Source organism: Petromyzon marinus, chromosome 60, assembly GCF_048934315.1.
Source record: "Petromyzon marinus isolate PM22_M1 ecotype Great Lakes invasive population chromosome 60, UKy_Petmar_22M1.pri1.0, whole genome shotgun sequence".
NCBI classification, from domain to species: Eukaryota; Metazoa; Chordata; class Hyperoartia; order Petromyzontiformes; family Petromyzontidae; genus Petromyzon; species Petromyzon marinus.
This window is the reverse complement of record NC_133726.1, coordinates 8653762-8681483: the sequence shown is the minus strand read 5'-3', so window position 1 is coordinate 8681483 and position 27722 is coordinate 8653762. Positions and strand designations below refer to the sequence as shown.

The following is a 27722-nucleotide window of genomic DNA, read 5'->3' as shown; positions in this document are numbered from 1 at the left end:
CGATTTCAAACGTATTTATTAAAGCATAATTATTATCATTACAATACGACAACCCGTTTAGAAGATTTACTCATTCGTATGTGTGCGAATCAAATGGGTACAAAAATAGCTGATCACCTTCGAGAGAACGATACACGACTCACCTTTGTGCACTGGCCTTTAGACTTGATCGTGTGCACCGAGGTTCTGAAGGCATTCAGAGTGGTCAGAGCATCTATGGCTCAAAAGTCTGTGCAGGCTGCAAAAATCAGTGGTGGAACTTTCAGTTTAGCCACTCGACCAAACGTGAAGACGGCGGGCGCAGCGATTGTACTTGTGTATGTAAAAATATTCTTTGAGTTTACGTTTTTAGTCGCCCACGTGCAATGGTTTGAAAGCTCTCCCGACGCGTTTTTTCGGGTCGCGCCACGTGCTGTTCGGCGCAATGTCCGACGTTTCGCTCGGGGTACCCCAGGAACTTCCTTGGGGAACCGAATGAAGCAGTGCGCGTCTCGGGGGCTACACAACGCAAGTAGCAAAACCTCAATGAAGAACGAAAACAAAACTTTAAAACCACAGCTTGGAGAAACTCAAACCCTCAATTCAGCTCGACACGAAAAGCCGAGTTCAGTTGCCGAAGAAGCTCCAGCGGGGGTTGGAGCGAAACGTCGGGCGCCCCCAAAAAGAAACACATTGGAGAGCTATACAGCAACAACACGCGAAAAACCTACACGGCACTGAGCTTTACAAGTCGCGCCAGTTTGCCGCGAGGGTACGAACGCGGTGCGCGGGCGTTGTCGGTTTCCCACTCTTTCCCAGTGAAAGGGTCGATGGCAGAAACCCATCGAAGCCCCCAGGCAGCTATAAATAATCGCACACGAGACTCGCCCACAAGAGATTCACAAACCACGCGTGCATCGCAGCCGCCAACCCCTAACATCCCTGTGCACGGGCCATAGTGCGCCGGCTTGGCGAACAACGGCCAATCAACTCGAGACACCAACTGCTACCTAGCCCAGTGTTTATTTAATCAGGTTTAATTCGAGTCAGCCCGAAGTCCTTAGTCGATGGCAACATCTGTGGGTGTCATCCAGTCATTCTCTTCATCTCGTCGAATAAGGTCCACGTTCAGTTATTCAATGTTTAAGTCTGAGCATATAAACGCTGCTTTGAGGGGAATAGAAATTCAACAGTCCTCCCACCGATTTTGTCTGGTCAACCAATCGGTGCACTCCGTAAACCTTTTTATATACATATACAGTAAGCCAAATGCTATTTTTAGTCTTCCTCAGTCCACCAGATTTTCTAATACATTGATCATATTAAAAATGTCTGAGTCTTCGGACTCGTTTAGTTTGTCACCAGCAAGTCACGCTTCACTCATTGGTGGAGAGTCGCCGTCATTGGTGGAGTCCCCATCACTGGTGGAGAGTCCCCGTCACTGGTGGAGTCCCCGTCACTGGTGGAGAGTCGCCGTCACTGGTGGAGAGTCGCAGTCATTGGAGAGTCGCAGTCATTGGTGGAGAGTCACTGTCATTGGTGGAGAGTCACTGTCATTGGTGGAGAGTCGCAGTCATCGTCATTCATGAGAATCTTCATTCCCGTCGACTAAAATAAACAACGCACGTGGTTTATGAATATTTTAAATCACAAAAACACTGCCGTCAAAAAAACCAGCAAGGGGACTGTGCAGATGTGTGCGTCTTGTGCTATCCAACGGGAGCTGCGTCAGTTAGAGAGAAAACGTCACTTAACATCACGGTCAGGTTGGCTCTAGGTTCGTCAATGCGGCATAGTGCACGTTTGTCGACGTTATCACCTGCAGTCACATGGCTGGGGTCCTGCTGCTGATTTTGAATGATTTTTTCGTCGATGTTCGTTTAATAAAATTTGAACAACTTGCGTCAAGACAGCCCGAGACTCATAGCACCGCTGTATTTGGGATGAGTTTCAAGATTCCTTTTAAAACGACGTCATGCAACGCCGCGCGGAACACACGGCACACAACGGCCCACAGTCAGTGACGACTTATCGTGGACGCCACATTTCCGGACCAATCGTAAAACGTCGAATTCAAATCTTTGTATGTAAATCACAATTAAATTTTGTACTAATCCGAAATTGGGAAACACATCACCCAACTGGGTATGTATCTACAAAGGACTACGTGTCATTTTTTTTCCGTTGTCTTTCTTCAATTAAAGCGGTGTGCCCACACAACCAAAACCACCGACACGTTTTTTTTGCTTTGCCTCGACGCGATCACCCGAGAACGTGGCAGCCTTGCAGGCCGCGCGCGCAGAAAAAAAATCGCCAACGCAAAGGGGCACCGTGTCCGCAACCTTGGACACCCCAACACAGGGGCACGCAAAAAACCTTCGGGCATGCTGGCCGCTTACGATGGTCTACGACTCCCTCCACCGCTTTCCACTGTTCACTCGCAAAAGGGACGGTCGTCCCCACCCCACCCCCTCCCCCCACAGTTCTGCCCCACCGTGGCTGGTAGCCGGTGCCGGAAGCCTCACCCACGACCCTTCTGCCTCGGAGAGACGACGACCACGACGTTGCGACTGGGCATGGGGCATTGTCACGCTCGATTTTTCCACTCGCACGCTGAAGCCATTGCCGGCGAGCGGGGCACTCCTCAACAGTTGCGGGGTGTTTTTCCGCTGACTATTCGGGCAGCCAGGGCAGTGCCTAAACCATAAAAAAACGCCGGGTGTCTCGCAAGACACCCGAATCTGGCTCGGGGAAAAAAAAGGGCCACAGGCACAGAGCTAATCTCGTTATTGTCGTAACGCGCAACTAAATGCATTCATTACGGATGACGTCAGCGGTGAAGGAAATGGCTCCTGCAGTGGAAAAATAGCGTGGCGCCTGGCGACCCGTGCCGGGCTGGCTCGGCGCTCCAATTGCATCCAAATGCATGGTGTCACATCGCGCCCCGATTCAATGTTAAAACAGGTAACCTTGCACATCAAGAGTAGCTAACACTGACAAAAAACTGTACCTTAAAAAAACATTCAATGCTATTCTTATATTCCGCAATTGGCCGGTTGTCGGCAAAGCGGCTAACATGCGCGCCGTCCTTACTGCTTCAAATGACATTTATTTTTAAAAGGCGATCGATTATGCGTCAACGGTGCAAATGCTGCTCGCCAAGCTCTGCTTGTAGCACACGGGTTGCATCGGCCCTCCCTGCTTGCGTCAGCATCTTAAAGCGGGTGTCCCAGCTTTTTAAGCCTCTGCAACTTCCGACCCGACCCCGACCCGAGGCTGACCCAAGGCTGACCGCTCAGCGGTCACACGTTCCTCAATGGGCACAGGGCCACGAGAAAAACGCACAAAAGATTCCCCCCCCCCCCACCCCATACTTTTCTGCTGGGGAGCGAGGAAGAGTAGGCCAAAACACCTCTCCGGAGGAGCACTCTAGCGGAGCCCTTCGGCAGAGAGGCCCGCACCATTACGTCCACGCTCGGGCTATGGCCGCGTGGGGGCAGTGGGCTGACCGCTCCGTGTCCTGCGGTGTGACATGGGGCAGCAAGAGAACGATCGAGGCACCACGCACACCTGTGTGTGTGGGGGCCCACGGCTTTGGATCGAGGACGCTGTACAAGCAGGGGCATCGGCAAACCCGCCAAGCCTCACAACCCCGAGTTGCAGGGAAGAAGAAAACTAAATGACACACGCGTATATGTAAACGGGGAAAAAAAGAAACTTAATAATTTACAGGTTTTACTCTCAACGACAGCAGTGAGTTGTGTTGTTATGCAGCACAGAAAAATAGTGAAGAGTCGCGTGCGCTTTTTACAATCAAAATACTTACGGATTTCTTTTCTTTTAGTTACACTATTTTTGCCTTAACTTATTCCTGTTTCATTCGCCCCCCCCCCCCCATCTCCACCCCTCCCCACCACCCCCCCTCCCACCTTTCCAAGCGCAGGTGGTGGTACAGAAAAGAAGCGTGGAGTCAAAAATGAACCCACACGCAGCCTCGATACAAAACAAAGAAAAACGGTGACGGTGTTTTTACAAAGCGCAAGTTGCAGACGCTACAGCTGTTCCTCCCGATGATTCGTCGCCATGGGGCGGTGGTGACAGCGGCGTAGAAAGGAGGAGGGAAGGTCTGGACCCCGAGGGCGCTGGCCGGGCGAGTGGCGCGGTCGCGTCGCGGGATATCTCCGCCCGGGTCAGGGGGTCACGCCACGATGCCGTTGTGCGAAAAGGATTTCCCGTCGGACAGTTCAGGCGTGCCGTGCGCGTTTGTCCGGTGCGAGTTGAGCCGCACCTCGAACACCTCCTGGATTGCCTTGCGGAAGCAGTGGAAGTTGTAGTCGATGAGACCTGGGTGGTGCCAACGGGGACGGGAGGAGGGAAATGACACGTGCACACGTTCGCTATTACAGGGAAATTTTAATATAAAAAAAAACAAAAAATCCGTCAAGGTAAAAGTGCAGCCCTGCAATTTCTTGCTCACGTCACTGCAGGCAGAACGGCCTCCGCGCTAGACGGAGCTCCTGGGAGCCCCCTTACTCTTCCACGCTGGTTAGAAGCCTTGGAAGGGTTTGGGGTACCCACAATTAACCCCAATCACACGCGACCTGCCGATCACAGACTAACCGTGGTGTACCCATTTATAACGCTGAGTGGACACAAGCGTCGCTGGAGATTTTTTTTAACAAAACTTTCCTCATTGTTTCAACTGCTGCAACCAGGAGATAGGATCAAACCGGCGAACTCTGGACCGCCAAAGTGCGGTGTGCGGACTGCTACGCCATGGTGAGATCCCTGGTACGGGAAAACTGTGGCCGTAAAAAAAACAGATTGGGCCTCGTTTTGGAGACACCCAAGACACTGTCCCAGACTGCCCGATACACTCACCATCGGCATGTGACGTCATCAGCCACAAGTGCGTGACATCGCGGAGTGGGTCGATTAGGCCCATATGATTGACGAGCCAAGTAATGAATTAATTTTGGCCAATTTTGGAATGTTAAACATCTTCACAAGAGTTATCGTGACCCTCCTTACAAACAATAACTCTCTCAAAGTTTGCAATCGACATGTATCCCGGTCAGCTTACATATCAGTACAACATTCACCCTACATATGTTTAATGTTTCTTTAACTCGATGGTAATTGTACTTTGATCAGTAAAATACACGCTGCAGGGAATCTTATTTTTCAACGTTGATTTCTGTTCGTGCAATGTTTTCGGCATCTCATGTGGCTATAAAACTGAAAAAAAATTCACCAATGTATGACAAGAGTGGTTTTTGCTCCGATTTCTATTTTCTTCGTCGTTCTGCTTGACTGACTTTGTCCTTTGTCATTTTGGTGACCCAGGTCCATGCACTCATCCTGCTCTCTTGAATTGTCACCTGGTTGCATGTACATACATATGATGAACTTCTTTCGCACCGGACGTAGCCAACCGTGTTAATCGGAGGTGCAGTGTGTGCATCATGAGGAACTTCTTTCGCACCGGACGTAGCCAACCGTGCTAATAGGAGGTGCGGTGTGTGTATTATCTTGAACTTCTTTCACACCGTACATAGCTAACCGTGCTAATCGGAGGTGCAGGGGAAGGAAGGACAACAAGTGGGGGGGATGGGGGGAAATACCAACAAAATAAATGTGGAACTTAAGCCGATAAAGCGTAGCAAGGGCTGAGTGGGCGTGCGTCATGCGTCCAGCCGTGGGCGAGGAGCCAGCGCGGGGGGGGGGGGCGGGGGGGAGCTTCCCTTCACCTTTCCTCTCGAAGCTGTCCTCGCGAAGGATGCACACGAGCGTGAGGAACTTGGTGACCTCCTTCAGGTAGAGCACCGTGGTGTTGTTGAGCTTGATGATCGCCATCGAGTCCTTGTCGTAGGCACCGCCACTGCCGTCCTCCTTTAACCTGCGTCGTGCAACGCCGGGGAGACACAGCGACGCTCCCGTTGCACTCGGGCGCCAGCAAGTCCCTTCTTGGGCGACGCCATGGGCCCTTCTCAGGCCGACCGAATTTTCACCCGAATTCGAAAATTTGCACTGCCGATTCCTCAACCGGGATGATTCATGGCAATTGTCGCCCCCCACCCCCCGCCCCCCACTACTGGCAGTCAGGCCCCAGGTCGCTTGCGAAGGGGACTGTATATCCTGGTCTCTTGAGTCCTCACCCTGGTTAAACAAAATGAAACTTGACCTATAGCTTTTGGCCGCCATGACCTGTCTACGACCACGGAAAGCTATGCTACTGCTGCTGTCCCAAATGGCCACAATTTCGCGGTACAAACACAATGACAGCACGGCGAGGTCACGTGACACGCAAGGCGTGACCGGTGGACCAGCGCTTTGGTCACAATAAGCCATCTAAACACCACCCCCTTTGCGTGCGTGACGATTGCTCTCGTTTAGTTTCCAGCCTGTACTTTGTCCGATGAGTTTCTCATCATTTACAGGGAAGCGTCAAATCGATTCAGCAGTGATGCAATTTGGAGTTGGTGGAGTAGGAACTCACTCCTGCCACCGTTCGATGGCCTTATCACAGATTGGATTCTTGATTTGCTCCACGAATAAATAAAATTTTGCACCCATGGTGTACGTAGAAATTAGTTTTATGCATCTATAGGATATAGTTTCATAATCACACGTGGATATCTACGCATCATGTTCAATCCACTGCTGAATGAGGGCATCCCCACGCCGTAACGGTCTTGGGGGTTATTTAGCCACGTGACCACGCTGCTCAGCGTGGGTTGGTGAAGGTGGGGAGCATAGACGTTGGTGCACAGCACAGCTATTTATTTTGCGGTCCCGCCTTCCGCTCACAAACTTGGGCTCTGCAGCAGCGGGACGTTACCATAAATATGCGCAATTTGACGCGCGCATCTTGGCCAAGCAAATAACTTCAATCCATGGCCCGCTGAGTCACTGCAACCCTCGTTTCTTGCTTATCCCTACGTTTTAAAAAAAAAAACACAAAGGAGATTTTTGTGGTCACCCCCTTGAGGGGGAAGAATTAAACCAAAATTATTTTTTCCTCTTTAAATCTTGCATAACACTAGCGGTGGTGGTGGGGGGGAGTGCCAAACAGAGGCAGCGCTCGAACAGCGCCCCGGCGTAAACACACGCTGCGACGCGACGGCCAAAAAAGGCTTAGACGAGAAATTAACTTCTCAAGCCAAGGGGGCTGCCAAGGGGCTGCCAAGCGTCACGCTACACCGCCTTTACCAGCAGCCTGGGCCCTGTCGTATAGACGCGGGAGTTTCACCGCCAATTAGCTCAGGGCTTTTAACAAACAAGAGATGAGCAACGCCTCAATGCTCGCGCGAGCAACAAAATCACTCGGATTTTGAGAGCATCGCATTGTGTAGACTGATGGCGTATCGCAGCGCACGGCGTTACATCGAGGCAAACCCGTGCCTTATCATCGAATAATTGACATCTTCCACGCCGATTTTGCCCCACTGCAGCAGCCTGGGCGCTGAAAGCTTTCCGCGATACATTGCACATTCATCGTGTCGCCCATTTAGCAAAAATAACTTAACATCATTTTTGTTTGTGCATCATTTTATGCCTCTATGTTTTTTTGTGAACAAAATTAACATGCAAAGAACAGGTGCGAAATAAATCGTTGAGTTCCAAGTACACAGTTACATTACGAAGCCAACGCGCTTGATTTCCTGCATGACAATTGAAAGTAAGTCGAGTTCACTGAACTACTCGTCTTTTTGTGTAACCGACAGCATATGTGCGTTTTTGGCCGAATAATGTATCACGAGGATTATGGCAGTCATTTGACGGGAGAACCACACTGCAAGTTACAGCACAGCACCAAAATCAGTAACCGACAAAAAAAACGCGGAATACAATTACAGAGTTACGGGTAAAATTACATCGCGATAATCGCAACATCGTGAAAATTAACATCGTATTGTTAATGATACAGATGATATAGCAGCAACCCCAGGGGCCTGTGTCTCTCTCTTTTACTCACCTGCCTGCCGACTCCGTTTCGTCTCCTATGGCCTCAGTTGTCCTGCCGAAATGCGACACACTGTGGGGGGGGAGATGGTGCCTACTTAAGTACCGGCCTTTATTTGTAGCTGCTTTCTCTCGAAAGCTGGCCAGCAAAGTCAGCAAAGTGCTTGCCGTCGACCAAAATGCAGGCACACAAGCGCGGGGGGGGGGGGGGCGAGGGCTGTACAGACAAAAAAGCAAGCGTGAGGGACGTGTGAAAAGCTAAAACGCAGACCCACATCGGTGGCCATCGGTCGGTGTTTTGATGTCGCAAACTGGAGCGAATCTCTGCGACCGCGTAGGCGTTTCACGGTCGCGCTGCTGCGTAGGCTCTCTCCGATCGCTGTCGGTCAGGGTTGCGCCGAGCGCCGTTTCGGCACAACATCCCGACGTTACGCTCGACACGCTCGGGGAGCTTCTTAAGGAAGGAACCGGCACGGAGCAAAACGTCCGAGCGTCGCGCCAAATGGCACGGAGGTACAGCCACAAAACGGACACGTCGGACGGCGGGACAGTCTTGCTTTTCGTGCGTACGTCGAAATTGGCAGTCTTGTTCCATACGGAAGCGCCTATTGTCCAGATTGTGTCGGCCTGACCAGTTGGAGCTGACAGACAAGACCTTTATTAGGAAGCAGTCAGGAGCCGGTCAAATACGTCGCTGGTACATGCCAATGTATTTAGCATCAACGGCTCAAAATTACTGGGGACACGCCGAGTAATTAATATCAATGGGTCCATTCAGCACCGCAGTGGCCACGCGCATCCTTGACTACTACGGCCCTGGGATTTAGAATCTTCCTGCAAGCTACAGCAGCCAGCAGCACAACAACAAGCAAACAACAAAGATAAAGATCCCCCGTGTAGCCTTAACAGACTTTTGGGGCATGCGATGTTTGCAAGCACCTACGAAGGCCAGTACGGCACACACGGGGTGGGTGGCCAGCACCACGCCCGGCCGCCTTTGTCTCCCTAGTGCCAATGTTTAGACACTGCACTAGGTACTTATTTGAGGCTGAGACGACCTAGGGGAGGCCCATGACCGGTCCAGATAGTCGTCACTAGTTTCTGGTGGATGGGAGCAGGAACCGAACTCGGGCCGCCAGGTTTGTTGTGCGGCGCACTAACCGCTGCTCCACTACTCCCCACAACAACAAGCGAGAGGGAGGGGACAGCGATGAAGCGATGCAGCAAGTGCGAACGTCAGAGTGGAGGAAGACGGGACCGCAAGCGCAGCCACAAAACACAACGATCTAACTTGCCACGACGTCGAATAACCCTTGACCCCACCGCCCCCCTTTGCCCCTACAAAACCCAGTCCAAGCTTAGTTAAGGTGAAATTGTATTTTGCAGGGAATGGAAATTGAGCAACTGCCCAAGTCAAAGGCACTGTTTGGAGATTGTGTTTTGCAAAAGGCCCAAGATGAAAGTGCCAGAATCAAAAGTGACCTTTGTGGAATCTCACCAAAAAAGACGGTGCTTTATTGACCGTGCCAAGTTTGCCAGCGAAATGTGTGAGGGCATTTGCTCACACGCATCCCAAGACCCACATCTGCTCTATCCAGTGGTCCCTCGCTTAACAATATTAATGGGTTCCACGAAAACCATCGTGAATTGAAATTATCGTTAATCGAATATAGTAGAGCCCCTCTTAAGGACCAATCGCTTAGCGACGGGCCTCCATAAAGCCGAATGTGTTTCGCTTACCGACCATTCCCCTGTGAACGGCGGGCTGTTGTATGTACAATGAATATTAAATAATGCATTTATTAACAATGTTTATTTTAATATTATATTTTTTTATCTTGTAAGCATCTTTATGTATTACTATCCATTGTTTAAATATTATAAATACATTTTTGGATTATATGTAAACTTCGATGCTATCGGTACGAATTAAATAAGTGGGTCCGCGTGATATCGTAAAACAATATCGTTAATCGAAATTATTTATCGTTAATAGAAACAATGGGACCCTATGAGAGGAGGATCGTTAATCAATGGTATTGTAAACTGAGAGGCCACTGTATAGTTTTAAACAAACTGTTGGGGCGAGTACCATGAGCGAGTGCCTATAAAGGCCGGCACGGTGCCGGCGCACAAGGGCGTAGGTGTGGCCAGCACCACGCCCCGGCCGCATTGTCGTCGTCGTCGTGCAGATGTTCACACACCTCATCACCTGCTCATCTGAGGCCAAGTCAACCTAGTTCAGGAAAAGGACCGATACGGATGACACTCGGCCATTGACTTTAGCCACAGCCGGGAATGGAAATCTCTAGGTTCGTAGCACAGCGCGCCGACCACTGCACCACCACTGCCCACTGTACAACTGTTCATTACAGTTGTTCACACAGACACACAAAGACAAAGATCCCCTGTATAGCCTTAGCAGACTGTTGGGGCATGTACTGTTACCAAGCACCTATAAAGGCCGGCACGGTACACGAGGGGGTGGGTGGCCAGTACCACGCCCGACCGCCTTTGTCTTCCCAGTGTCGATGTTTACACACTGCACCAGGTACTCATTTGAGGCCGAGTTGACCTAGGGGAGGCCCAAGACTGGTTCAGATATTCGTCACTGGTGTTGGCCGGGAGCAGGAATCGAACTCGGCCTGCCGGGTTCGTAGCGCAGCGTGCTAACCGCTCACCAATGGCTCCCCATGACACACACACAAACACAGGAACACACGCGTGCGTGCAAAGATCCAGACGGAAACTCTGCTGTGAGCTCACGAGGACTCTGCTACTTATTTGCAGGCTGTGTGTCAACGTCGCTCGTGACAACAGTTTTCGCTTGCGGAGGTTGTTTTGGCAAGAGATGCTTTCCTCGCCAATCAAGTCCAAAGTGCGGGCAGATCCGCTTGTCCAACAGTTGCCTGCGTGTGGCCCAGGGATTTAAAAGAAAAAAAACTATGCCCTAAACCACTCTCCGCTCGCCGTGGTTATTTAAAAACGCAGGCCGTCACGAGCCGATGGTTCAGCGGCCAATGTTTTTTTCTGGGAGACGAGCCACCGTGGCAGGCTTCACAATGGCTCGTGCAAATGAGCTCTTACTGAAACAACAACAACAACAAGCCGGGAGAGCGTCATATTCAGACAGACCGTGCCCTATGGATTGAAATGTGCCAGTGGCTCACAACATTGGTTTTGCCAAATTCACAACTCGTGACGGTGAAGACCTTCAAACCAAGCCGACTTAATCATGAAAATGTATTCAGTTCCACTATTCAATTTGTTTGATTTTGTAGCCCATACGGTCACACTGATGATGGAAGGGCTCTGTGATAATGTGAGCTTATTGGCCAAGCTAGCCTTTTCAACAAAAGCCTCTTCTTTACCCACTCAAAGACTTATTGTCTATAGACTATCTCAGGAGGGTCATGCATTGGGACATTGGCTAAATCTCTCAAAGCATGCACGAGAAAGAGAGAAAACTTGACTCGCTGGGAAAAAACAACCCAACCCACACATCCGAGGGAAAAACTAAAAAATGCCTTAATAAATTCTAGGACAGCAACCTACTTGCTGTACAGCTGCTCGAAAACCATAGGCAAACCGAGACAAGGGATGAAAGCGGAACAAGCCACACGATTAAGCTACAGTCCACAAAAACGGCCAGCAAGCGGAATCACGCCGGCAGGAGGCAGTGGAAGCAGGCGGCGGCGGTGGTGTGGGTGATGGTGGCGGCTGTGTTGGCAGTGGCGACAGTGGTTATAGTGGCGGCGGCAAATGTGGCGGTGGTGGTGGCGGCAGTGGCGGTGGTGGCGGCAGTGGCGATGGTGGTGGCCGCAATGGCGGCGCTGGTAGTGGAGGCGGTGGCAGTGATGGCGGTAGTAGCGGTGGTGGCAGGACAGTGCAGGGAGGGGACCAGGCAGCGGGCAAAGCGCAGGAGAAGCCGAAGCAGCGGTGGTAGTGGAGGCGGCAGCAGCGGGCCGATTTACCCGTAGATACAGGAGACGTCGATGACGACGTCGATCATGTCGCAGCACAGCTCGTAGGACTGCATGTCGACCGGCGAGCTGTCCGTCGCGATGTAGATCTTGCTGACCACGTCGAACAGGAACGCCTTCTCGATCCCCGAGTTCTGAGCCGGGCAGGGAGAGGGGACAAAAGCGACGAGTAGGGGTCGGTAGGGGTGGGGGGAAGAGAGGCAGGGAGACAGGGTAGGGGACAAGGAGAAGGGGTGAAGAACACACGGAGGAAAGAAAACAGACCAACGTGGTGGAAAGAGGCAGACAGAGCCATGAAATGAGACGTGGAGAGGAAAGGGGGCGAGAGACGTGATGGAAGGAAGGCGGAAAACAGAGGGAGAAGAGACACCGAGACACGGAAGGAGACATGGAGGAGAGAAGACATGGGTGGCAGGCAAGGAAAAAGAGCGAAATAATTCTTTCGTAAATTACATCCATCATTCTAGAGGTGTAAAGGTTCAAAGATGAACCAATTCACAAACATTACAATTTAAACAAGATGTAATTAATGCATTCAAAACACCAGTCTAAAAAAGTATAGATTCGCACCTCTATTTTATATTCTACAGATGCATACGTCGATGGAATCGCACCTCCGATTTGCACGGTAGTCTACGTAAGGTGCGAAATAAGTTCAACATACATACGTACCACAACAGATTATGCGAGTGATCCACACTACTACAGATTATACAGTTCCACACCCCACTATAAATCCTACACGTGCTACAATGGGAAAACAGAGTTGCATCGTCACCCTGAACAGTGACAATTCGCCGCGAATCGCGAAGCGGTGAATCGCCGCGGCGCGCCTAAATCTACAACCCCGGGGGGGGCTTCACACAGATGGATCACAATGAGGCCCTGTGACAGCGAGAGGAACGTCGCTGCACACGCAACCAATGGCTCCTCGAGCCGCACACGAGCTGCTTACCGAGGAGGCGCTCAGGGTCATTTGCACATTCACATCTGGGGGGGCTCATCACAAACGCGCTCGCCACGGTCGCCAAGCGTGGCGGTGGCAAAACGCGGGCAAACGAACGGCTTTTACGTTTGTGCCCAAGCACCACGGGACGGGTGGCTCGGCGGTGCAGTGGTTAGCGGTGCAGTGGTTAACTCGGGCCACCAGAGTTCTATTCCCAGCCACCGGTAACACCGGCGGTGAATTGACATCTGAATGGATCCTCTGGGCCCGTTTCCTCCTTCGCAATCCCGCACCGACCAGCAAGGCGAAGTACGGTCGAACAACGCCTGCGAGTGACGCGGCGTGGTGCGAGGCCTCCGTCCAGCTACATGTTGGCGATGGGCAGGTCGGTTGCTTTTTATCCCTTTACCATGAGATATGTAAACATTGACAAGCGAAAGGACTGAACAGCTGGTGCCACCACTCCTGCCGTCTAGAACCCATCTAAACGAGCGAACGCAACGGGGCCGGTAGCGATGACGATACACCTCCCGGCGGACACGCAAAAACAAAACCCGGCGTGGAGAAAAGCCAACCAGGCAGCGGTGGCTAGGTGCCTGGCCTGGAATCCAGCACCGGTGGAGACGAGGGGGTTGGTGGATCGCACAGACGTTGGGAAACTCTGTTCCCGTGGGCGCTGAGGAGCCATGCCCCCTGGCAATCCACGAGAACAAGGTTCAGCGCGATCGCGGGCTGATATGATTTGTCTCGTCTGTATGGGACAATGCCATGCCATACCTGTCAACCCCTTATCAGTGACTACCTTATTACAGACCAATTCAGATCTTATTGGTCACCCCGTGCCCTTATAAATCTCAACGTTCATCTTACAAAGTCCCATCGCAAGGGAGAAACACAAACAAATACACAATATATTTTGTTATATTCTTTGGGTCTTTCGGTAAAACCACGTAGATAGAAAAAATAACAAAAATCAAAATCACTACGTTTCGATCACAATACAAGCAATCGTCTTCAGGTGAAAAAAAAGAGCGCGTAGGAGAGAGAAATTTTCTTGTAAATGTAAGCTCCGTGGGGGCCAAGCTTGACTAGGGCCCGGACGACGCAGTGGCAAGCCGCCATTTACTAACACGTAAAGGTTGGCTGTGTTAGTGAATGTAACTCAGAGAGTCCAAAATAACTGCTAACATAGGTAGGTAGGATAGAAACATCACAGCCAGTTATGACCTAAACTGGTTAATGACGTCCTTCCAGCGATTGCTCAGTTTGTACCCATCTTCTCGGTTGAAAATTGTGCCTGTGTTTATATATCTGGATGGCTTCATGAACGAATATTTGCTGATAGCCCGTGGGTTTGCAAAGTACCTTCGTCTTGGCAAAATCTATTTCATGTGTGCCCACCGCATTACAATAATGATCAGCCACGGCTGAGGTATTGGTCCTACCGTGTTTCAGATCTGCCTTATGTTCACAAACCCGGTCTGAGACATGTCGCTTAGTTTCCCCAATGTAACTGCTGCCGCAGACACAGCTTAGTTTGTAGACACCGGGGTATTGCATATCAGGGATCACATCCTTCATAGATGGGATAAAATCACGAATTTTATGTACTGTGTTGAACCGTACCTGGATCTTGTGTTTGCTCATGATTTTGGAAATCTTTTTGGTGACCCCTGCCATGTATGGCAAGGTGATGGTTTTTATTGGGTCCTCGGATGGTTCTTTCCCAACGGTTGGGGTGACAGCTTTACGGCTTGTGTAGTCTGAATATCCATTGGTCTTGAGGGCTTGGTGTACGTGCTCCAGTTCACCGACTAGGTGGTGATGGTCGGAAATACATCGAGCTCTATGGTGTAGAGTTTTGATGAGGGAATTCTTCTGGGATGGATGGTGGTGGTTAGGTAGGTATCCGTGTAGGTGGCTTTCCTGTAGACAGTGTCCCATTGAGCCATCAGGTCTCTTTTTGATAGAGACCTGATGGCAGGAGGGATCTATACAAATTGTACGCAGCACTAGAGACACTGCTCCCCTTCCATTGCATAACTGTTGCTGCTGCCATTTTTGCTGCTACTGTTGCTCCTGCTATTACAGCTGCATCTGTAGCTACTGCTTCTGTTGCCACTGCTGCTGCTACTGAATTTGCTGCAGCTGCTATTGCTCCCACTGCTGCTGCTACTGTTGTTGGTGCAACTGCTGCTGTTGCTGTGGCTGCTACTGCTCCCGTAGCTGCCACTGCTCCTGCTGTTGTAGCTGCTGCTGCTCTATAAAAAATGCCAGGCAACCAGCTAAATGGGATAATCTGTGTAACAAATAAACTTAAATAGTAGCTGCTACTGCTGTTGTAGCTGCTATAGCTACTGCGGCGGTGATGGTGATGATGGCCGATGCTGTTTGCTGTGTTCCAACACTCACCGAGATGAAGATGTTGAGGAGGTTCTCCAGGGTGGGCAGCTGGGGGATGAGCTTCTGCACCACTTTGCTGAATGCCTCGAAGATGGAGTGGTCGTAAATACTTGTCAGGTAGAAGCTGTAACGGCATAGAGAGGCGGGGGACACCGCTGTTAACATCGAACCTCCCTTGGGGTGGCCGGGTGTGGCTCAAGAGGCCTCAGCCGGGATACCGATGACTGCACAAAAAAAATCACATTCAATTTGGTGACGGATAAATTCCAGGATCGAGAATTCAAATATCGATTCGACTGTCATGCGACGAAAGTACCTCTGAGGTCCGCTTGAACGGACCTCAGAGGTAGTTCCATGATATCCGCTTCCATGGGCCATTATCTCACCTGAAGTGTGATGCACTGCTCGGCGAGAGGGCCGAATAAATGCAAGGTGCCAGTCGCACAACCGGGTCACTGGAGATAAACCTCAAAAACATATTTTTTAAAAAGATAAAATCTTCCCTCAAAGTGCCTGATCTCACCAGATGCCAGCAGCTAAGCAAGGCTGAGCCTGGTGCGAGAGACTGCCTGGGAATGCCACGTGTTTGGGCTGGCCGGGGAGAAGATTATCCGCCCCCATACGAGCGAGGTTTCCATCAGCCACTTGGGTTTCCTAACCACGAGTCGAGAGATGTGTATACCTTCATGAAAGTGGCCGTGGTAACCTCTCACCCTGCATCGATGTTGGCCCAATTCCTCAACAAAGATTTAGCAATTCCATCCAAAGCGTCTTCCTGCCCAAACGAAAACGGTAAGGGTGTTTACGAAAGTGGTGGGGATAGTGTTTTTGCCCAGCCGGCGGCGATGGAAATATCACATTCCCCAACCCCCGCCTTCCCCTGCCCCCCGTAAGCGTCCCTGTCGCACCTGAGGTGGATCTGCTCGAGGCCGATGTCGGCCAGGTCGTCGTTGGCACGCTGGTGGATGTCGCGCTGCGTCTCGATCTTGTGGTCGTCCGAGAGGCCGTCCACCTTGTGGATGAAGACCTCGAAGCGGATGTCGGGGTTCACCTTGTAAGCGCGTGTCACCGTCAGGTGCAGGCGCAGCAGGGCCTCCATGTAGTCGTCCTGGGGGGCAGGGCAAGGGGCACAACATAAATGCCAGAAGACCGAGGACCAGGAGGGTCACTGCCAGCCGTCGATTATCCGCGGCAACACCTGCCATCAGGAGCGCCATCATGCCGCTGCACATTCACAACAGCAGTTGACCTACACCGACCTGAGACTTAACATCTTACCTCTTTCTTGAAGGTTCACCTCTTTCTTAAAAGGTCAACTCTCTTAAAGGTCCACCTCTTTCTGAAAGGTGTCAGCTCTCTTAAAGGTCCTCCGCTTTCTTAAAGGTTCAGCTCTCTTAAAAGCCCACCTCTTTCGCCCGGTTTTCGAGTGCGACACTCAGCTTGACTTCAAGCCTCACGGTCACATATGTCCATCGAATATCATGCGTGTTATGAATTGCATTACTGTTATTATGACCATTCACCACAGCGGTGAAGCATTTATTTAGTCAGCATTCGTTATTTTCATAGAAACATTTGTTTAGTCGGCAACACGTCGTGGATTTGTAAGACATTTGAAGTGTTACTCTGTGGACGTTTGTGCCAATTAAGCGTTGGGGTTAAGTAAATTTTTTTATTATCGAGAAAAATTGTGAAACCTATATGCTGGTAGGGCAGGGGTGTCCAAACTACGGCCCGCGGGCCAACTGCGGCCCGCCATCCATTTTTAATTGGCCCGTATCAAGTCTAAAAATATAATGGACTACGGCCCACTGTATTGCACTTCTTAGTTTAAAAACTAGGTGGCGCTATTGTCTTGAACAAGGCAGCGCCTCCACAAAGCAAGCAATCGAAGAAAAAAATTGCTCAGGGTCACCAGAAATGCCGGAACCGAAGGGACGCAAGATTGCAAGCGAGTGCAGAAAATTTCAGACTCGGTGGAAAATTTAATATTTTTTCATAGAAACCAAGGGGAAGTGTGTTTGTTTGATTTGTAATGAGAGTGTTGCCGTGATGAAAGAGTATTGCCGTGATGAAAGAGTACAATGTACGACGGCATTATTAAACGAAACATCAGACCTTCACGTCCTACACTGGCGCCGAGCGGAGAGAGAAGGTAAAGCAAATGGCAGCTAGTCTGCTAACGCAGCAGCAGCAGGTTTTTTTCCGTGCTAACAAAGCTCAGAAAATGCAACAATAGCCAGTTATGAAGTAGCTCAACTCATTGCCCTACACGGGAAACCTTTCTCAGACGGTGACTTCATCAAACAGTGCCTCAATAAAGTCCTGGCAATAATGTGCCCGGAGAAAATGCAGGATTTCAACAATGTTAGTATGTCCAGAAATACGGTTGTGCGGCAAATTGAAGACTTGTCGGCTAACTTAAAACAGCAAGTGTCAGATAAAGTTTGTGCTTACTCGATTGCATGTGATGAGAGCACAGATGCCACGGACACTGCACAGCTGTAAAAAATTTTGCGGGGAGTTGATGATAATTTTTGCATTACGGAGGAACTGCTCGATCTTCGGAGTCAAAAGGGGACAAAAAGGGGAGAATATGTGTCTGTGATAACATCTCTCATGACAGAATTCAGTCAGCGCTTCCAAGATTTTTCTGTCATTGAGAAGGAAATCACACTGTTCGCGGCTCCGTTTTCAATGGATGCAAAAGAAGTGGAGGAGAGTCTGCAATTAGAACTGATCGAAATTCAGTGTGATGATTCTTTGAAGAATCAGCATTAGCTTCTCTCCCTACCGGAGCTTGAAAAAGGCCAAGTTTCCCCTGATGAGACGCCACGCAAAACGAATGATGAGTCTGTTCGGCTCAACAAACATCTGTCAGCAGACATTCTCTCTGTTAACGCTGAACAAAAGCAGACTGAGAACCAGAACGACAGACAGCCATCTCCGTAACGTCCTTCGCATCTCAACCACCAAACTTACTCCTGACCTGCCAGCTATCCTTCAGACCAAAGCGCAGCATCACTGCTCCCACTGAGCGCAACATTCTTCCCATTACAAGTGAGTTAAAAATATACACGCAGTTTTCATTTGTTAATAAGCCCAATTACTTACTAAATTCAGTCAATTAAAGTTGATGACAATTTTTTAACGAACGTTAGTTGATGTGTTAACAAGCCCAATAATTTATTTGTGTAATAAGCTTGAAATATCCACATCCCCTATTTCTCTTCTTGTCTCTCCCTTCATACAGGACAATGAAGGGGGATCAGCACCCTAAGAACCAATCTGAGGCTGTCACTGAGAGAATGACCTGCCAACCTTTTTGTAAAAAATAAAATGAAAATCTACTAATGGAGAGCTATGATGGAGGCTTTTTTTTCTTCAAACATGTTCAATTATCAAACGTAATTTACCTGCATTTGATTGATTTTGCCAATATTAGTGCATGAGAAGTGAGGCAGTATACCTCACGTCTAGTGAGTGGCCCAGTCCTTCGTATATTTTTCTGTATGTGGCCCTCGGGAAAAAAAGTTTGGACACCCCTGTGGAAGGGGGTATGAGGCAATCTTGTTTCACAGTTGACACCCAACCCACAATGAAGAAGTATTTCACCACTACTTGGATTTAAACGTTATCCCTCTTTGTACAGCTGACCCAAAGCCCACTCACGATATCCCACCATGTGGGCGTCAAGTCTCTCCCTTGGTCGTCAACCTCTGGATGCCACTTTCCAACGCCCGCGATGTGCTCTTTTCATGCCATGTAGTGTTTTCAGGCCTTGTGGTGTTTTTCAGGCTGTGCGGTGCTTTCAGTCTGTGTGGTGTTGTCAGGCTGTGTGGTGTTTTCAGTCCGTGCGGTGTTTCCAGTCCGTGTGGTATTTTCAGGCTGTGTGGTGTTTTCAGGCCGTGCGGTGTTTTCAGGCTGTGTGGTATCTTCAGGCCGTGCGGTGTTTTCAGGCCGTGCGGTGTTTTCAGGCCGTGCGGTGTTTTCAGGTTGCACCGCGTTATTCGATACGACGCCCGACGTTTCGCTTCACGTGCTGGGAGTTTAAATGAATTCAGTTTAAAAAGTAGTAGGCTTTCACGACCAATGTTATATGTGTCATTAAACCCGCCACCTCCCGACAGCCAATTAGGAAGGTTTGGCATGTAAACAAAACATGCAAATTCGTTACTAGTTCAGAAAACCGGTGTGTTGTGCGCACTCGAATTCGAATGTTGTGTGTTTACTCTCCAACACAGCGGTGTGCTGAATGAGTAACGAATTGGCATTTTAGGTGGCAAACCTTACTCCTGTAATTGGCTGTGTTGGGCGGTGGCGGGTTTCACGACATATTAATACTTTCGCGATGTAACCCAAAAACAACTCTATTATGGAAATGAATGCAGTTGCTGAAGGAGCTCCTGACAAGCAGACAGATCTCATGCCGAACAACACGGATCGGAGAGAGCGCCAATGTCTGCATCATTATCTATTGCTGTGCTTCCACTACACACAAACTCCCACTCGTCATCACAACCTCTCCTCTCTTGATTACATTTGTAGCGACATCGCTGGATGTCAGTGTGGCTGGCCTGGGAAAGGCACGCCATGCAATGTATTGATATCACGGACACCACTGACTGACAGTGAGTGATGGCACCACGCTCCACGTGCAGTGCCAGCGCCTACAGGATAGGGTGCGAGAGTGCCGGCCTCGGAACGGGGTTGGAGGGGGCCATGGCACTCTGGTTGACCCCGGAGGACACGTGACCGGAGGTGTCTACCCGGGGAGCCCCAAAGGGGGGGCTGGGGGTGACCACGTGTCAAGTGGAGATCCTCCTCGAGAATTCGAGAAGGGGGTCGTGGCTAGGGGCAGAGCGAGCCCCGCCACAGAGGATATAAGCCGGTCTCCCAGTGGGACCGGCTGCTGTTGTGATCATCAAGAATCTACGTTCGTCACCCTACGTCCGGAAGACAAGATCAACACGGGGACCGGGACCCAAGCTGGGGTCCCGTCCATAGTAGCTACTCCCAGTGCTGTTAGTGTAGCTAGCCTGGTAGACCACCACCATAGGTTATCTGGTGAAGGGGCAGTTACCTCTTCGTAAGTACGTGTAAATGTTAATAAACGTGTTGCCTCCAAAGTACGACTGAGTCTGCGTTTGAGCCCACTCCAAATTTAACAACACTGTGCATTCCAGGTCCCGTTGAGTCTTAAGAGGCTTTGTAGAGGGCATGTTTGCATGGGATACTTGGACAACTCTTTTTTTACATGTGGAGAAAACCAGTGTCCAAATAAACTCGACTCGTATCTCCAAGATTATCTTTAATTTTTACAGTGTCAAAAGCCTTCGGTAAGGTGGGCAACTATTCGTACCCTAAATGTTTACATCTGAGTTCAAGTTTCCAAGCGATGTGAACAATGGAGCGATGCACAGGCGCTCGATTTGTTATATATACGCGTTTCAAATGTATAATGCGCATTCCATCCTAGGGTCCCAATGCGCAATGCATGAAAAGCAGGAAACAAAAGCAGAACCAGGGCAACCGCATAAACGAACGAGGGAAGGTCACTTCAAAGAAATGTATTTTCAAAGCAGACTTAAATATATCTACAGACTCCGATTGCCTGATTTCAAGTGGCAAGGAGTTCCACAGCTTGGGTGCCACGATAACAAAAGCACCGATCACCAAATGAGCGCAACCTAGACCTGGGAGCGCTGAGCAGTTGGAGATCAGAAGCTCTTCAGGACCTTGATGGCATATATACATGTATTAGTTCCTGCAAGTAATGTGGGGTTGGGCCCTTTTAAAACCTTCTAGGTTAACTGCAGTCTCGGCAGTATCTTTGCAGTAACCGTAACCGATGGCGGTGACTTAGGGAGGGGCCCTTCATGCAGCAGTGGATTGATCATGGCTGCTGACCGTCCAGAGGACAAACCCTTCGTGTTACTCTACTATTATGCAAAACACTGCTTGCCTCCACCTACGATTCTGGCGTTTCTTGTTTTGTTTTAAGAAAGTGGCATCATCATTCCGTACCCCCCCCATCCCACCCCGTTTGCCCGGAGCTTAAAATTCCGTTCTCAGTGGGTGGAAGGTCACGTGGGTGGTGGGGGGGGGGGTAAGGCCGAGGAGTTGGTTGCTGAGTGGGGGGAGGGGAACTCATCACACCAACCTCCCCGGCCCAACCCCGCGAGAGAGCACGTGAGACGCTCCACACTATAGACTGTGACGACGATGAGGATGATGGCGGTGACGATGAGGAAGTGGGGGGCAGGAGGATTACGATAAGTGCCTTTTTTAGATGACTGTACAGTTCCATTACATCGTGAATGGTTGTTTGACCACACTGCTTCGCCACGCTGATCAGTGTGGTTATAATAGGCGATGCTTCAGGCAACGTTCCTTCTTCATCGCACATATATCCATTGATTTTAAGGTCACATTTTTTTCTGTCGACGAATGCATGGAGGTGTTTTTTACTGGCCATCGTGTGAAAGAGCTTCATGGCTCATCGGATTCCTCCGGTCTCAATAAAGATTCTGATTGTATAATTGGTGCGTGCGTGTGCGCCGCTGCCAACGCAGCTGCATCACCAAATAGTTTGATCAGTGTGGGCGTGTTCGGGAGGTGGACTTCATCCAGCAGTGGATTGCCAAACAGGGGGTGCGCACACAACGACACTCACGCTGTGCTTCTATCCAGAGCGTACCGGTTTTACGAGTTTGCCCTTCGACTTTCCCCCCCCACACACACACACACAGTGCCATGTAAACATGCGATGCTCATATTAGACGTGTGCTCGTATAAAGTTGTACGCATGTACTTGTATGTTGGCCTTATTTCGCACCGTACGTAGCCAAACGTGCTAATCGGATGGCTGAGTGTGTGGGTGAGTGTGTGGGTGAGTGACTGTGTGAGTGAGTGACTGTGTTAGTGAGTGACTGTGCGAGTGAGTGACTGTGTGAGTTAGTAACTGTGTGGGTGAGTGACTGTGTGGGTGAGTGACTGTGTGAGTGACTGTGTGAGTGAGTGACTGTGTGGGTGAGTGACTGTGTGGGTGAGTGACTGTGGGTGAGTGAGTGTGTGGGTGAGTGACTATGTGGGTGAGTGACTATGTGAGTGAGTGATTGTGGGTGAGTGACTATGTGAGTGAGTGACTATGTGAGTGAGTGACTATGTGGGTGAGTGACTGTGTGGGTGAGTGACTATGTGAGTGACTGTGAGTGAGTGACTGTGTGAGTGAGTAACTATGCGAGTGAGTGACTGTGTGAGTGAGTGACTATGTGGGTGAGTTACTGTGTGAGTGAGTTACTGTGTGAGTGAGTTACTGTGTGAGTGAGTGACTGTGTGGGTGAGTGACTGTGGGTGAGTGAGTGATTGTGTGGGTGAGTGACTGTGGGTGAGTGACTGAGTGAGTGATTGTGTGGGTGAGTGACTATGTGAGTGACTGTGGGTGAGTATGTGGGTGAGTGATTGTGTGGGTGAGTGATTGTGTGGGTGAGTGACTATGTGAGTGATTGTGTGGATAAGTGACTATGTGGGTGAGTGACTATGTGAGTGAGTGACTATGTGAGTGAGTGACTATGTGGGTGAGTGACTGTGTGAGCGATTGTGTGGGTGAGTGTGTGGGTGAGTGACTATGTGAGTGATTGTGTGGGTGAGTGACTATGTGGGTGAGTGAGTGACTATGTGAGTGAGTGACTATGTGAGTGAGTGACTATGTGAGTGAGTGACTATGTGGGTGAGTGACTGTGTGAGTGATTGTGTGGGTGAATGTGTGGGTGAGTGACTATGTGAGTGAGTGATTGTGTGAGTGAGTGACTATGTGAGTGAGTGACTATGTGGGTGAGTGACTGTGTGAGTGAGTTACTGTGCGAGTGAGTGACTATGCGGGTGAGTGACTGTGTGAGTGAGTGACTATGTGGGTGAGTTACTGTGTGAGTGAGTTACTGTGTGAGTGAGTTACTGTGTGAGTGAGTGACTGTGTGGGTGAGTGACTGTGGGTGAGTGAGTGATTGTGTGGGTGAGTGACTATGTGGGTGAGTGACTATGTGAGTGAGTGATTGTGTGGGTGAGTGACTATGTGAGTGACTATGTGGGTGAGTGTGTGGGTGAGTGTGTGGGTGAGTGATTGTGTGGGTGAGTGATTGTGTGGGTGAGTGATTGTGTGGGTGAGTGACTATGTGAGTGAGTGATTGTGTGGGTGAGTGACTATGTGGGTGAGTGACTATGTGAGTGAGTGACTGCGTGAGTGATTGTGTGGGTGAGTGTGTGGGTGAGTGACTATGTGAGTGATTGTGTGGGTGAGTAACTATGTGAGTGACTATGTGAGTGAGTGATTGTGTGGGTGAGTGACTATGTGAGAGTGATTGTGTGGGTGAGTGACTATGTGGGTGAGTGACTGTGTGAGTGATTGTGTGGGTGAGTGTGTGGGTGAGTGACTATGTGATTGATTGTGTGGGTGAGTGACTATGTGAGTGAGTGATTGTGTGGGTGAGTGACTATGTGGGTTAGTGACTATGTGAAGGAGTGACTATGTGGGCGAGTGACTGTGTGAGTGATTGTGTGGGTGAGTGTGTGGGTGAGTGACTATGTGAGTGAGTGATTGTGTGGGTGAGTGACTATGTGAGTCTGTGTGTGTACGTTCACTGGCAGAGCCAGTGGGGTGGCACGTGCCCCCCCAATGATCCGATCGAAATCCCTAATTTCGAAATCCCTCATTTCGATTGGATCATTGGGGTTTATTAGTAATAAATCGGCATTTTGCGGCCCACACTGCCACCGTGTAGCATATTATTACGTGCCAGGGACTTTATGAGATGATAGGACAATAGTCTGAGTCCATAATTGACAATAGTCTGAGTCCATAATTGGCAATAAGTAACGGCAAAGCAGTTATAAGTGACTCACAGAATTGTGCACGGTTGCGTATACAGGACACGACTTTCCTGAAGGTATCAACACCTTCAATGAGTGCAATGCCGATCACACAACGCGGTTCCAATTCGACCCTCGATCGATGTCTGCGTCATCGCCACACACGCATCGAATAAAAGCAAGGGACAAGTCCTTACTAACAACTCCTTACACACTAACAACTCCTTACACACTAACAACTCCTTACTCACTAACAACTCCTTACACACTAACAACTCCTTACTTACTAACAACTCCTTACACACTAACAACTCCTTACACACTAACAACTCCTTACTTACTAACAACTACTCACTAACAACTCCTTACTCACTAACAACTCCTTACTAACAACTCCTTACTCACTAACAACTCCTTACTCACTAACAACTCCTTACTAACAACTCCTTACTTACTAACAACTCCTTACACACTAACAACTCCTTACTAACAACTCCTTACTCACTAACAACTCCTTACACACTAACAACTCCTTACTAACAACTCCTTACACACTAACAACTCCTTACTAACAACTCCTTACTAACAACTCCTTACACACTAACAACTCCTTACTAACAACTCTATCGTTTTTCATTGCTGGAGGGGTTGCCCCCACTACCTGATAATCCTGGCTCCACCATTGTGTACGTTGAACTTCTTTCCCACCGTACGTAGCCAACTGTGCGGTAAAGTTGCTTACCGGATATCCAAGCTTCGACTGCATCGACATAATAGTCGTCCCCGTACAGCAGTTTAGCCCTAAAGTTATTTTAGTTACTCAAATCCGGGGTGCGTGGTCGCGTTACAGTCGAGCGCTGGCGTTTAAAGTCGCAGCAAGGCCACGCGCACCATTGGATGGACGGGCCTCCCCTAGGTCGGCTCGGCCTGAAATGAGAAAGCTGTTGCGGTGAGTATAAACATCGCCACTGGGGAGACAAAGGCGGCCCCCTTCGTGGTGTTGTGGCCACCCACCCCCTCGCGTGCCGTGCCGGCCTTCACAGGTGGCGCTACTCGCTAACAGCACTTGCCCCTAGAGTCTGTTACGGGCTACACGGGGGATCTTTGTCTTTGGTGGAACACTGGTGCGGAACTTGGTGTAATAATTAGTGTCTAGGGGTGGTTTTAGACAAATGTATAAGACTCAGGCTTTAGTATGTGTACGCTTTAAGTTCGCTTCTGTGTGTACCTGCATTGTCCTGTTATCAATGCACCGCTGAATCGGGGCCTTCCCACAAGTGGCAGCCTTTTGACCATACTTCACCTTTTTTTGCTGCACCTTCCTCTGAACAATATATACATCCTCGCCGCAGCCTGGAAGCACCAGCTTCACTCCAAGATCTTGACAAGATTGGATGCAGTTCGAGTGACCATGCTTAAATAATCGGTTAGGTTTACAATTAGTATTACGCTTACAGCTGAGCTTACGTTTTAATTTGAGGCTCAGGGTTTTAAGTTTCGTCCATGTGTCCTATGCTTAAGTGTTAGGCCTACGCTTAAAGTTCAGGTCAGGGTTATACGTTTAGGCTTAAAGAGTCTGGGTTAAGGGTTACGGATATAGACGTACTGTACCTGAAGGTGGGCTTAGGCCTAAATCTAAAGCGCATCTTAAGTGTAGGCTGAGAGTTAGGCCGGGCTACAGGAGTCAGCGTTAGCGACAGGCTTGGCCAGAGTCATATAGGCTTGTAGGTATAGTCCGTCTGCGCCGCTACAAGTATTTGTTTACACTTGGGATTGTGTGAAAGTCGGCCAAGACTACGTCGTAGGTGGGGCCTTGCGTTCAAGCCTCAAGATTTATGCGTAAAGCTGAGCCGCGTTCTGTCGTCAGCTTCGAGGTTTTTTTTACCCGAGCTTTAGGCGAACAATCAGACTTAACCTTGCCTAGGCTTATACTTTAGTGTTATATTGACTTGTAGAATTTGGCTAGGCCTCACGTTTAGAACCAGTCTCTTCTAGAGCTAGGCTTGGGCCAATCCTTGCTCTTGCGTAAGCTTTAGTCGGGTTCAAGCCCAGAGGCTTAGCCTGAGCACTGTCCTGGTCTCAGGAACCAGGATCATGAGCCTTGGAGTCTGGGGGGATCATGGGGTCTGGGGGGATCATGAGCCCTGGGGGGGATCATGAGCCATGGGGTCTGGGGGGATCATAAGCCATGGGGGGATGAGCCTTGGAGTCTGGGGGGGGGGGGGTCATGAGCCTTGGAGTCTGGGGGGGGGGGGGATCATGAACCATGGGGGGGTCATGAGCCCTGGGGTTTGGGGGGGGGGGGATCATGAGCCCTGGGGGGGATGATGAGCCTTGGAGTCGGGGGGGGGGATCATGAGCCATGGGTGGGATCATGAGTGGAGTCTGGGGGGGGGGGTCATGAGCCCTGGGGTCTGGGGGGGGGGGTCATGAGCCATGGGGGGGTCATGAGCCCTGGGGTTTGGGGGGGGATCATGAGCCCTGGGGGGGATGAGCCTTGGAGTCTGGGGGGGGGGATCATGAGCCATGGGGGGGATCATGAGTGGAGTCTGGGGGGGGGGGGTCATGAGCCCTGGGGTCGGGGGGGGGGGGTCATGAGCCATGGGGGGGGTCATGAGCCCTGGGGTTTGGGGGGGGAATCACGAGTCCTGGTCTCAGCATCATCACGAGTCCAAGCCCCAGGATCCCGAAGCTCCGGGCAGGACGAGGGGGGGGAGGGGGCCGAACCTGCGCGTCGATGACAAAGATGAGCGCCCCGGTTCCGCTGAAGATCATCTCCGAGTCGAAGGTCGGGTCGAAGAAGTCAATCTGCCCCGGGAAGTCCCAGATCTGGAAGTTCACGAACGAGCTGTTGGAGATGTCGTCCTTGTAGATCTTGTTGGTGGACTCGAGGAAGAGCGTCTCGTTGGGCGACATCTTGTGGAAGACCACCTTCTGGATGGACGATTTCCCCGAGCGCCGCAGCCCCATGAGCAGGATGCGAGGCTTCGAGTCGCCGCCGCCGCCGTCGCCACCGCCTCCGCCGCGGCCCGCGCCCTCGTCCTCGTCCGCGCATCCTCCGCTCTCCTCGGGGCCGTACCCGAAGTCCTTGGGGAAGGAGGAGACCACGTTGAAGCTGCCCCCCAGGGGCTCCTCCTCGGCGTACTGGATGGACATGGCCCCGGGCCGGTGGACGGCGCCGCCGACGTCGCCGCCGCCGCCGCGATCGCTGCGCGCTAATCGGCGCGAACTCGCCGAGTGTCGGGCCGGGGTGGTGGGGGGGGGGTGGTGGTCGCCGAGGAGCGACGCGCGGCTCCTTCTGCTGCTGCCCCTCTCCCTGCTGCTGCTGCCCTCTCCTCCTACTGCTGCTGCTGTCCTACTGCTGCTCTTCTCCTACTGCTGTTGCCCTCTCACTGATGGCCTCTCCCTGCTGCTGCTCTTCTCCTACTGCTGCTGCTCTTCTCCTACTGCTGTTGCCCTCTCACTGATGGCCTCTCCCTGCTGCTGCTGCCCTCTCCTACTGCTGCTGCTGCCCCACCACCCCCTTGAAGCACGTGACGCGGGGGGTCAGCGAGGTGGGGGGTGCGCGCGCACCATCG

General features: G+C 50.6%; 1 protein-coding gene across 2 annotated transcripts; it reads right to left on the bottom strand.

Annotated features, from left to right (window-relative positions):
* RRAGC (Ras related GTP binding C) lies at nucleotides 1–27722 on the bottom strand. 2 transcript variants are annotated; one of them, XM_032976818.2, is made up of 7 exons: nucleotides 26872–27720; nucleotides 16185–16384; nucleotides 15286–15400; nucleotides 11919–12061; nucleotides 7958–8017; nucleotides 5730–5878; nucleotides 1–4323 (listed from the first exon to the last, which is right to left on the bottom strand). In XM_032976818.2, the coding sequence occupies exons 1-7, from the start codon at nucleotides 27298–27300 to the stop codon at nucleotides 4178–4180; spliced, it is 1242 nt and encodes a 413-aa protein (XP_032832709.1). In that variant the 5' UTR covers nucleotides 27301–27720; the 3' UTR covers nucleotides 1–4177. The 2 variants fall into 2 exon arrangements, with proteins under 2 accessions (XP_032832709.1, XP_032832710.1); XM_032976819.2 differs by lacking the exon at nucleotides 7958–8017 and having other exon boundaries at nucleotides 26872–27722.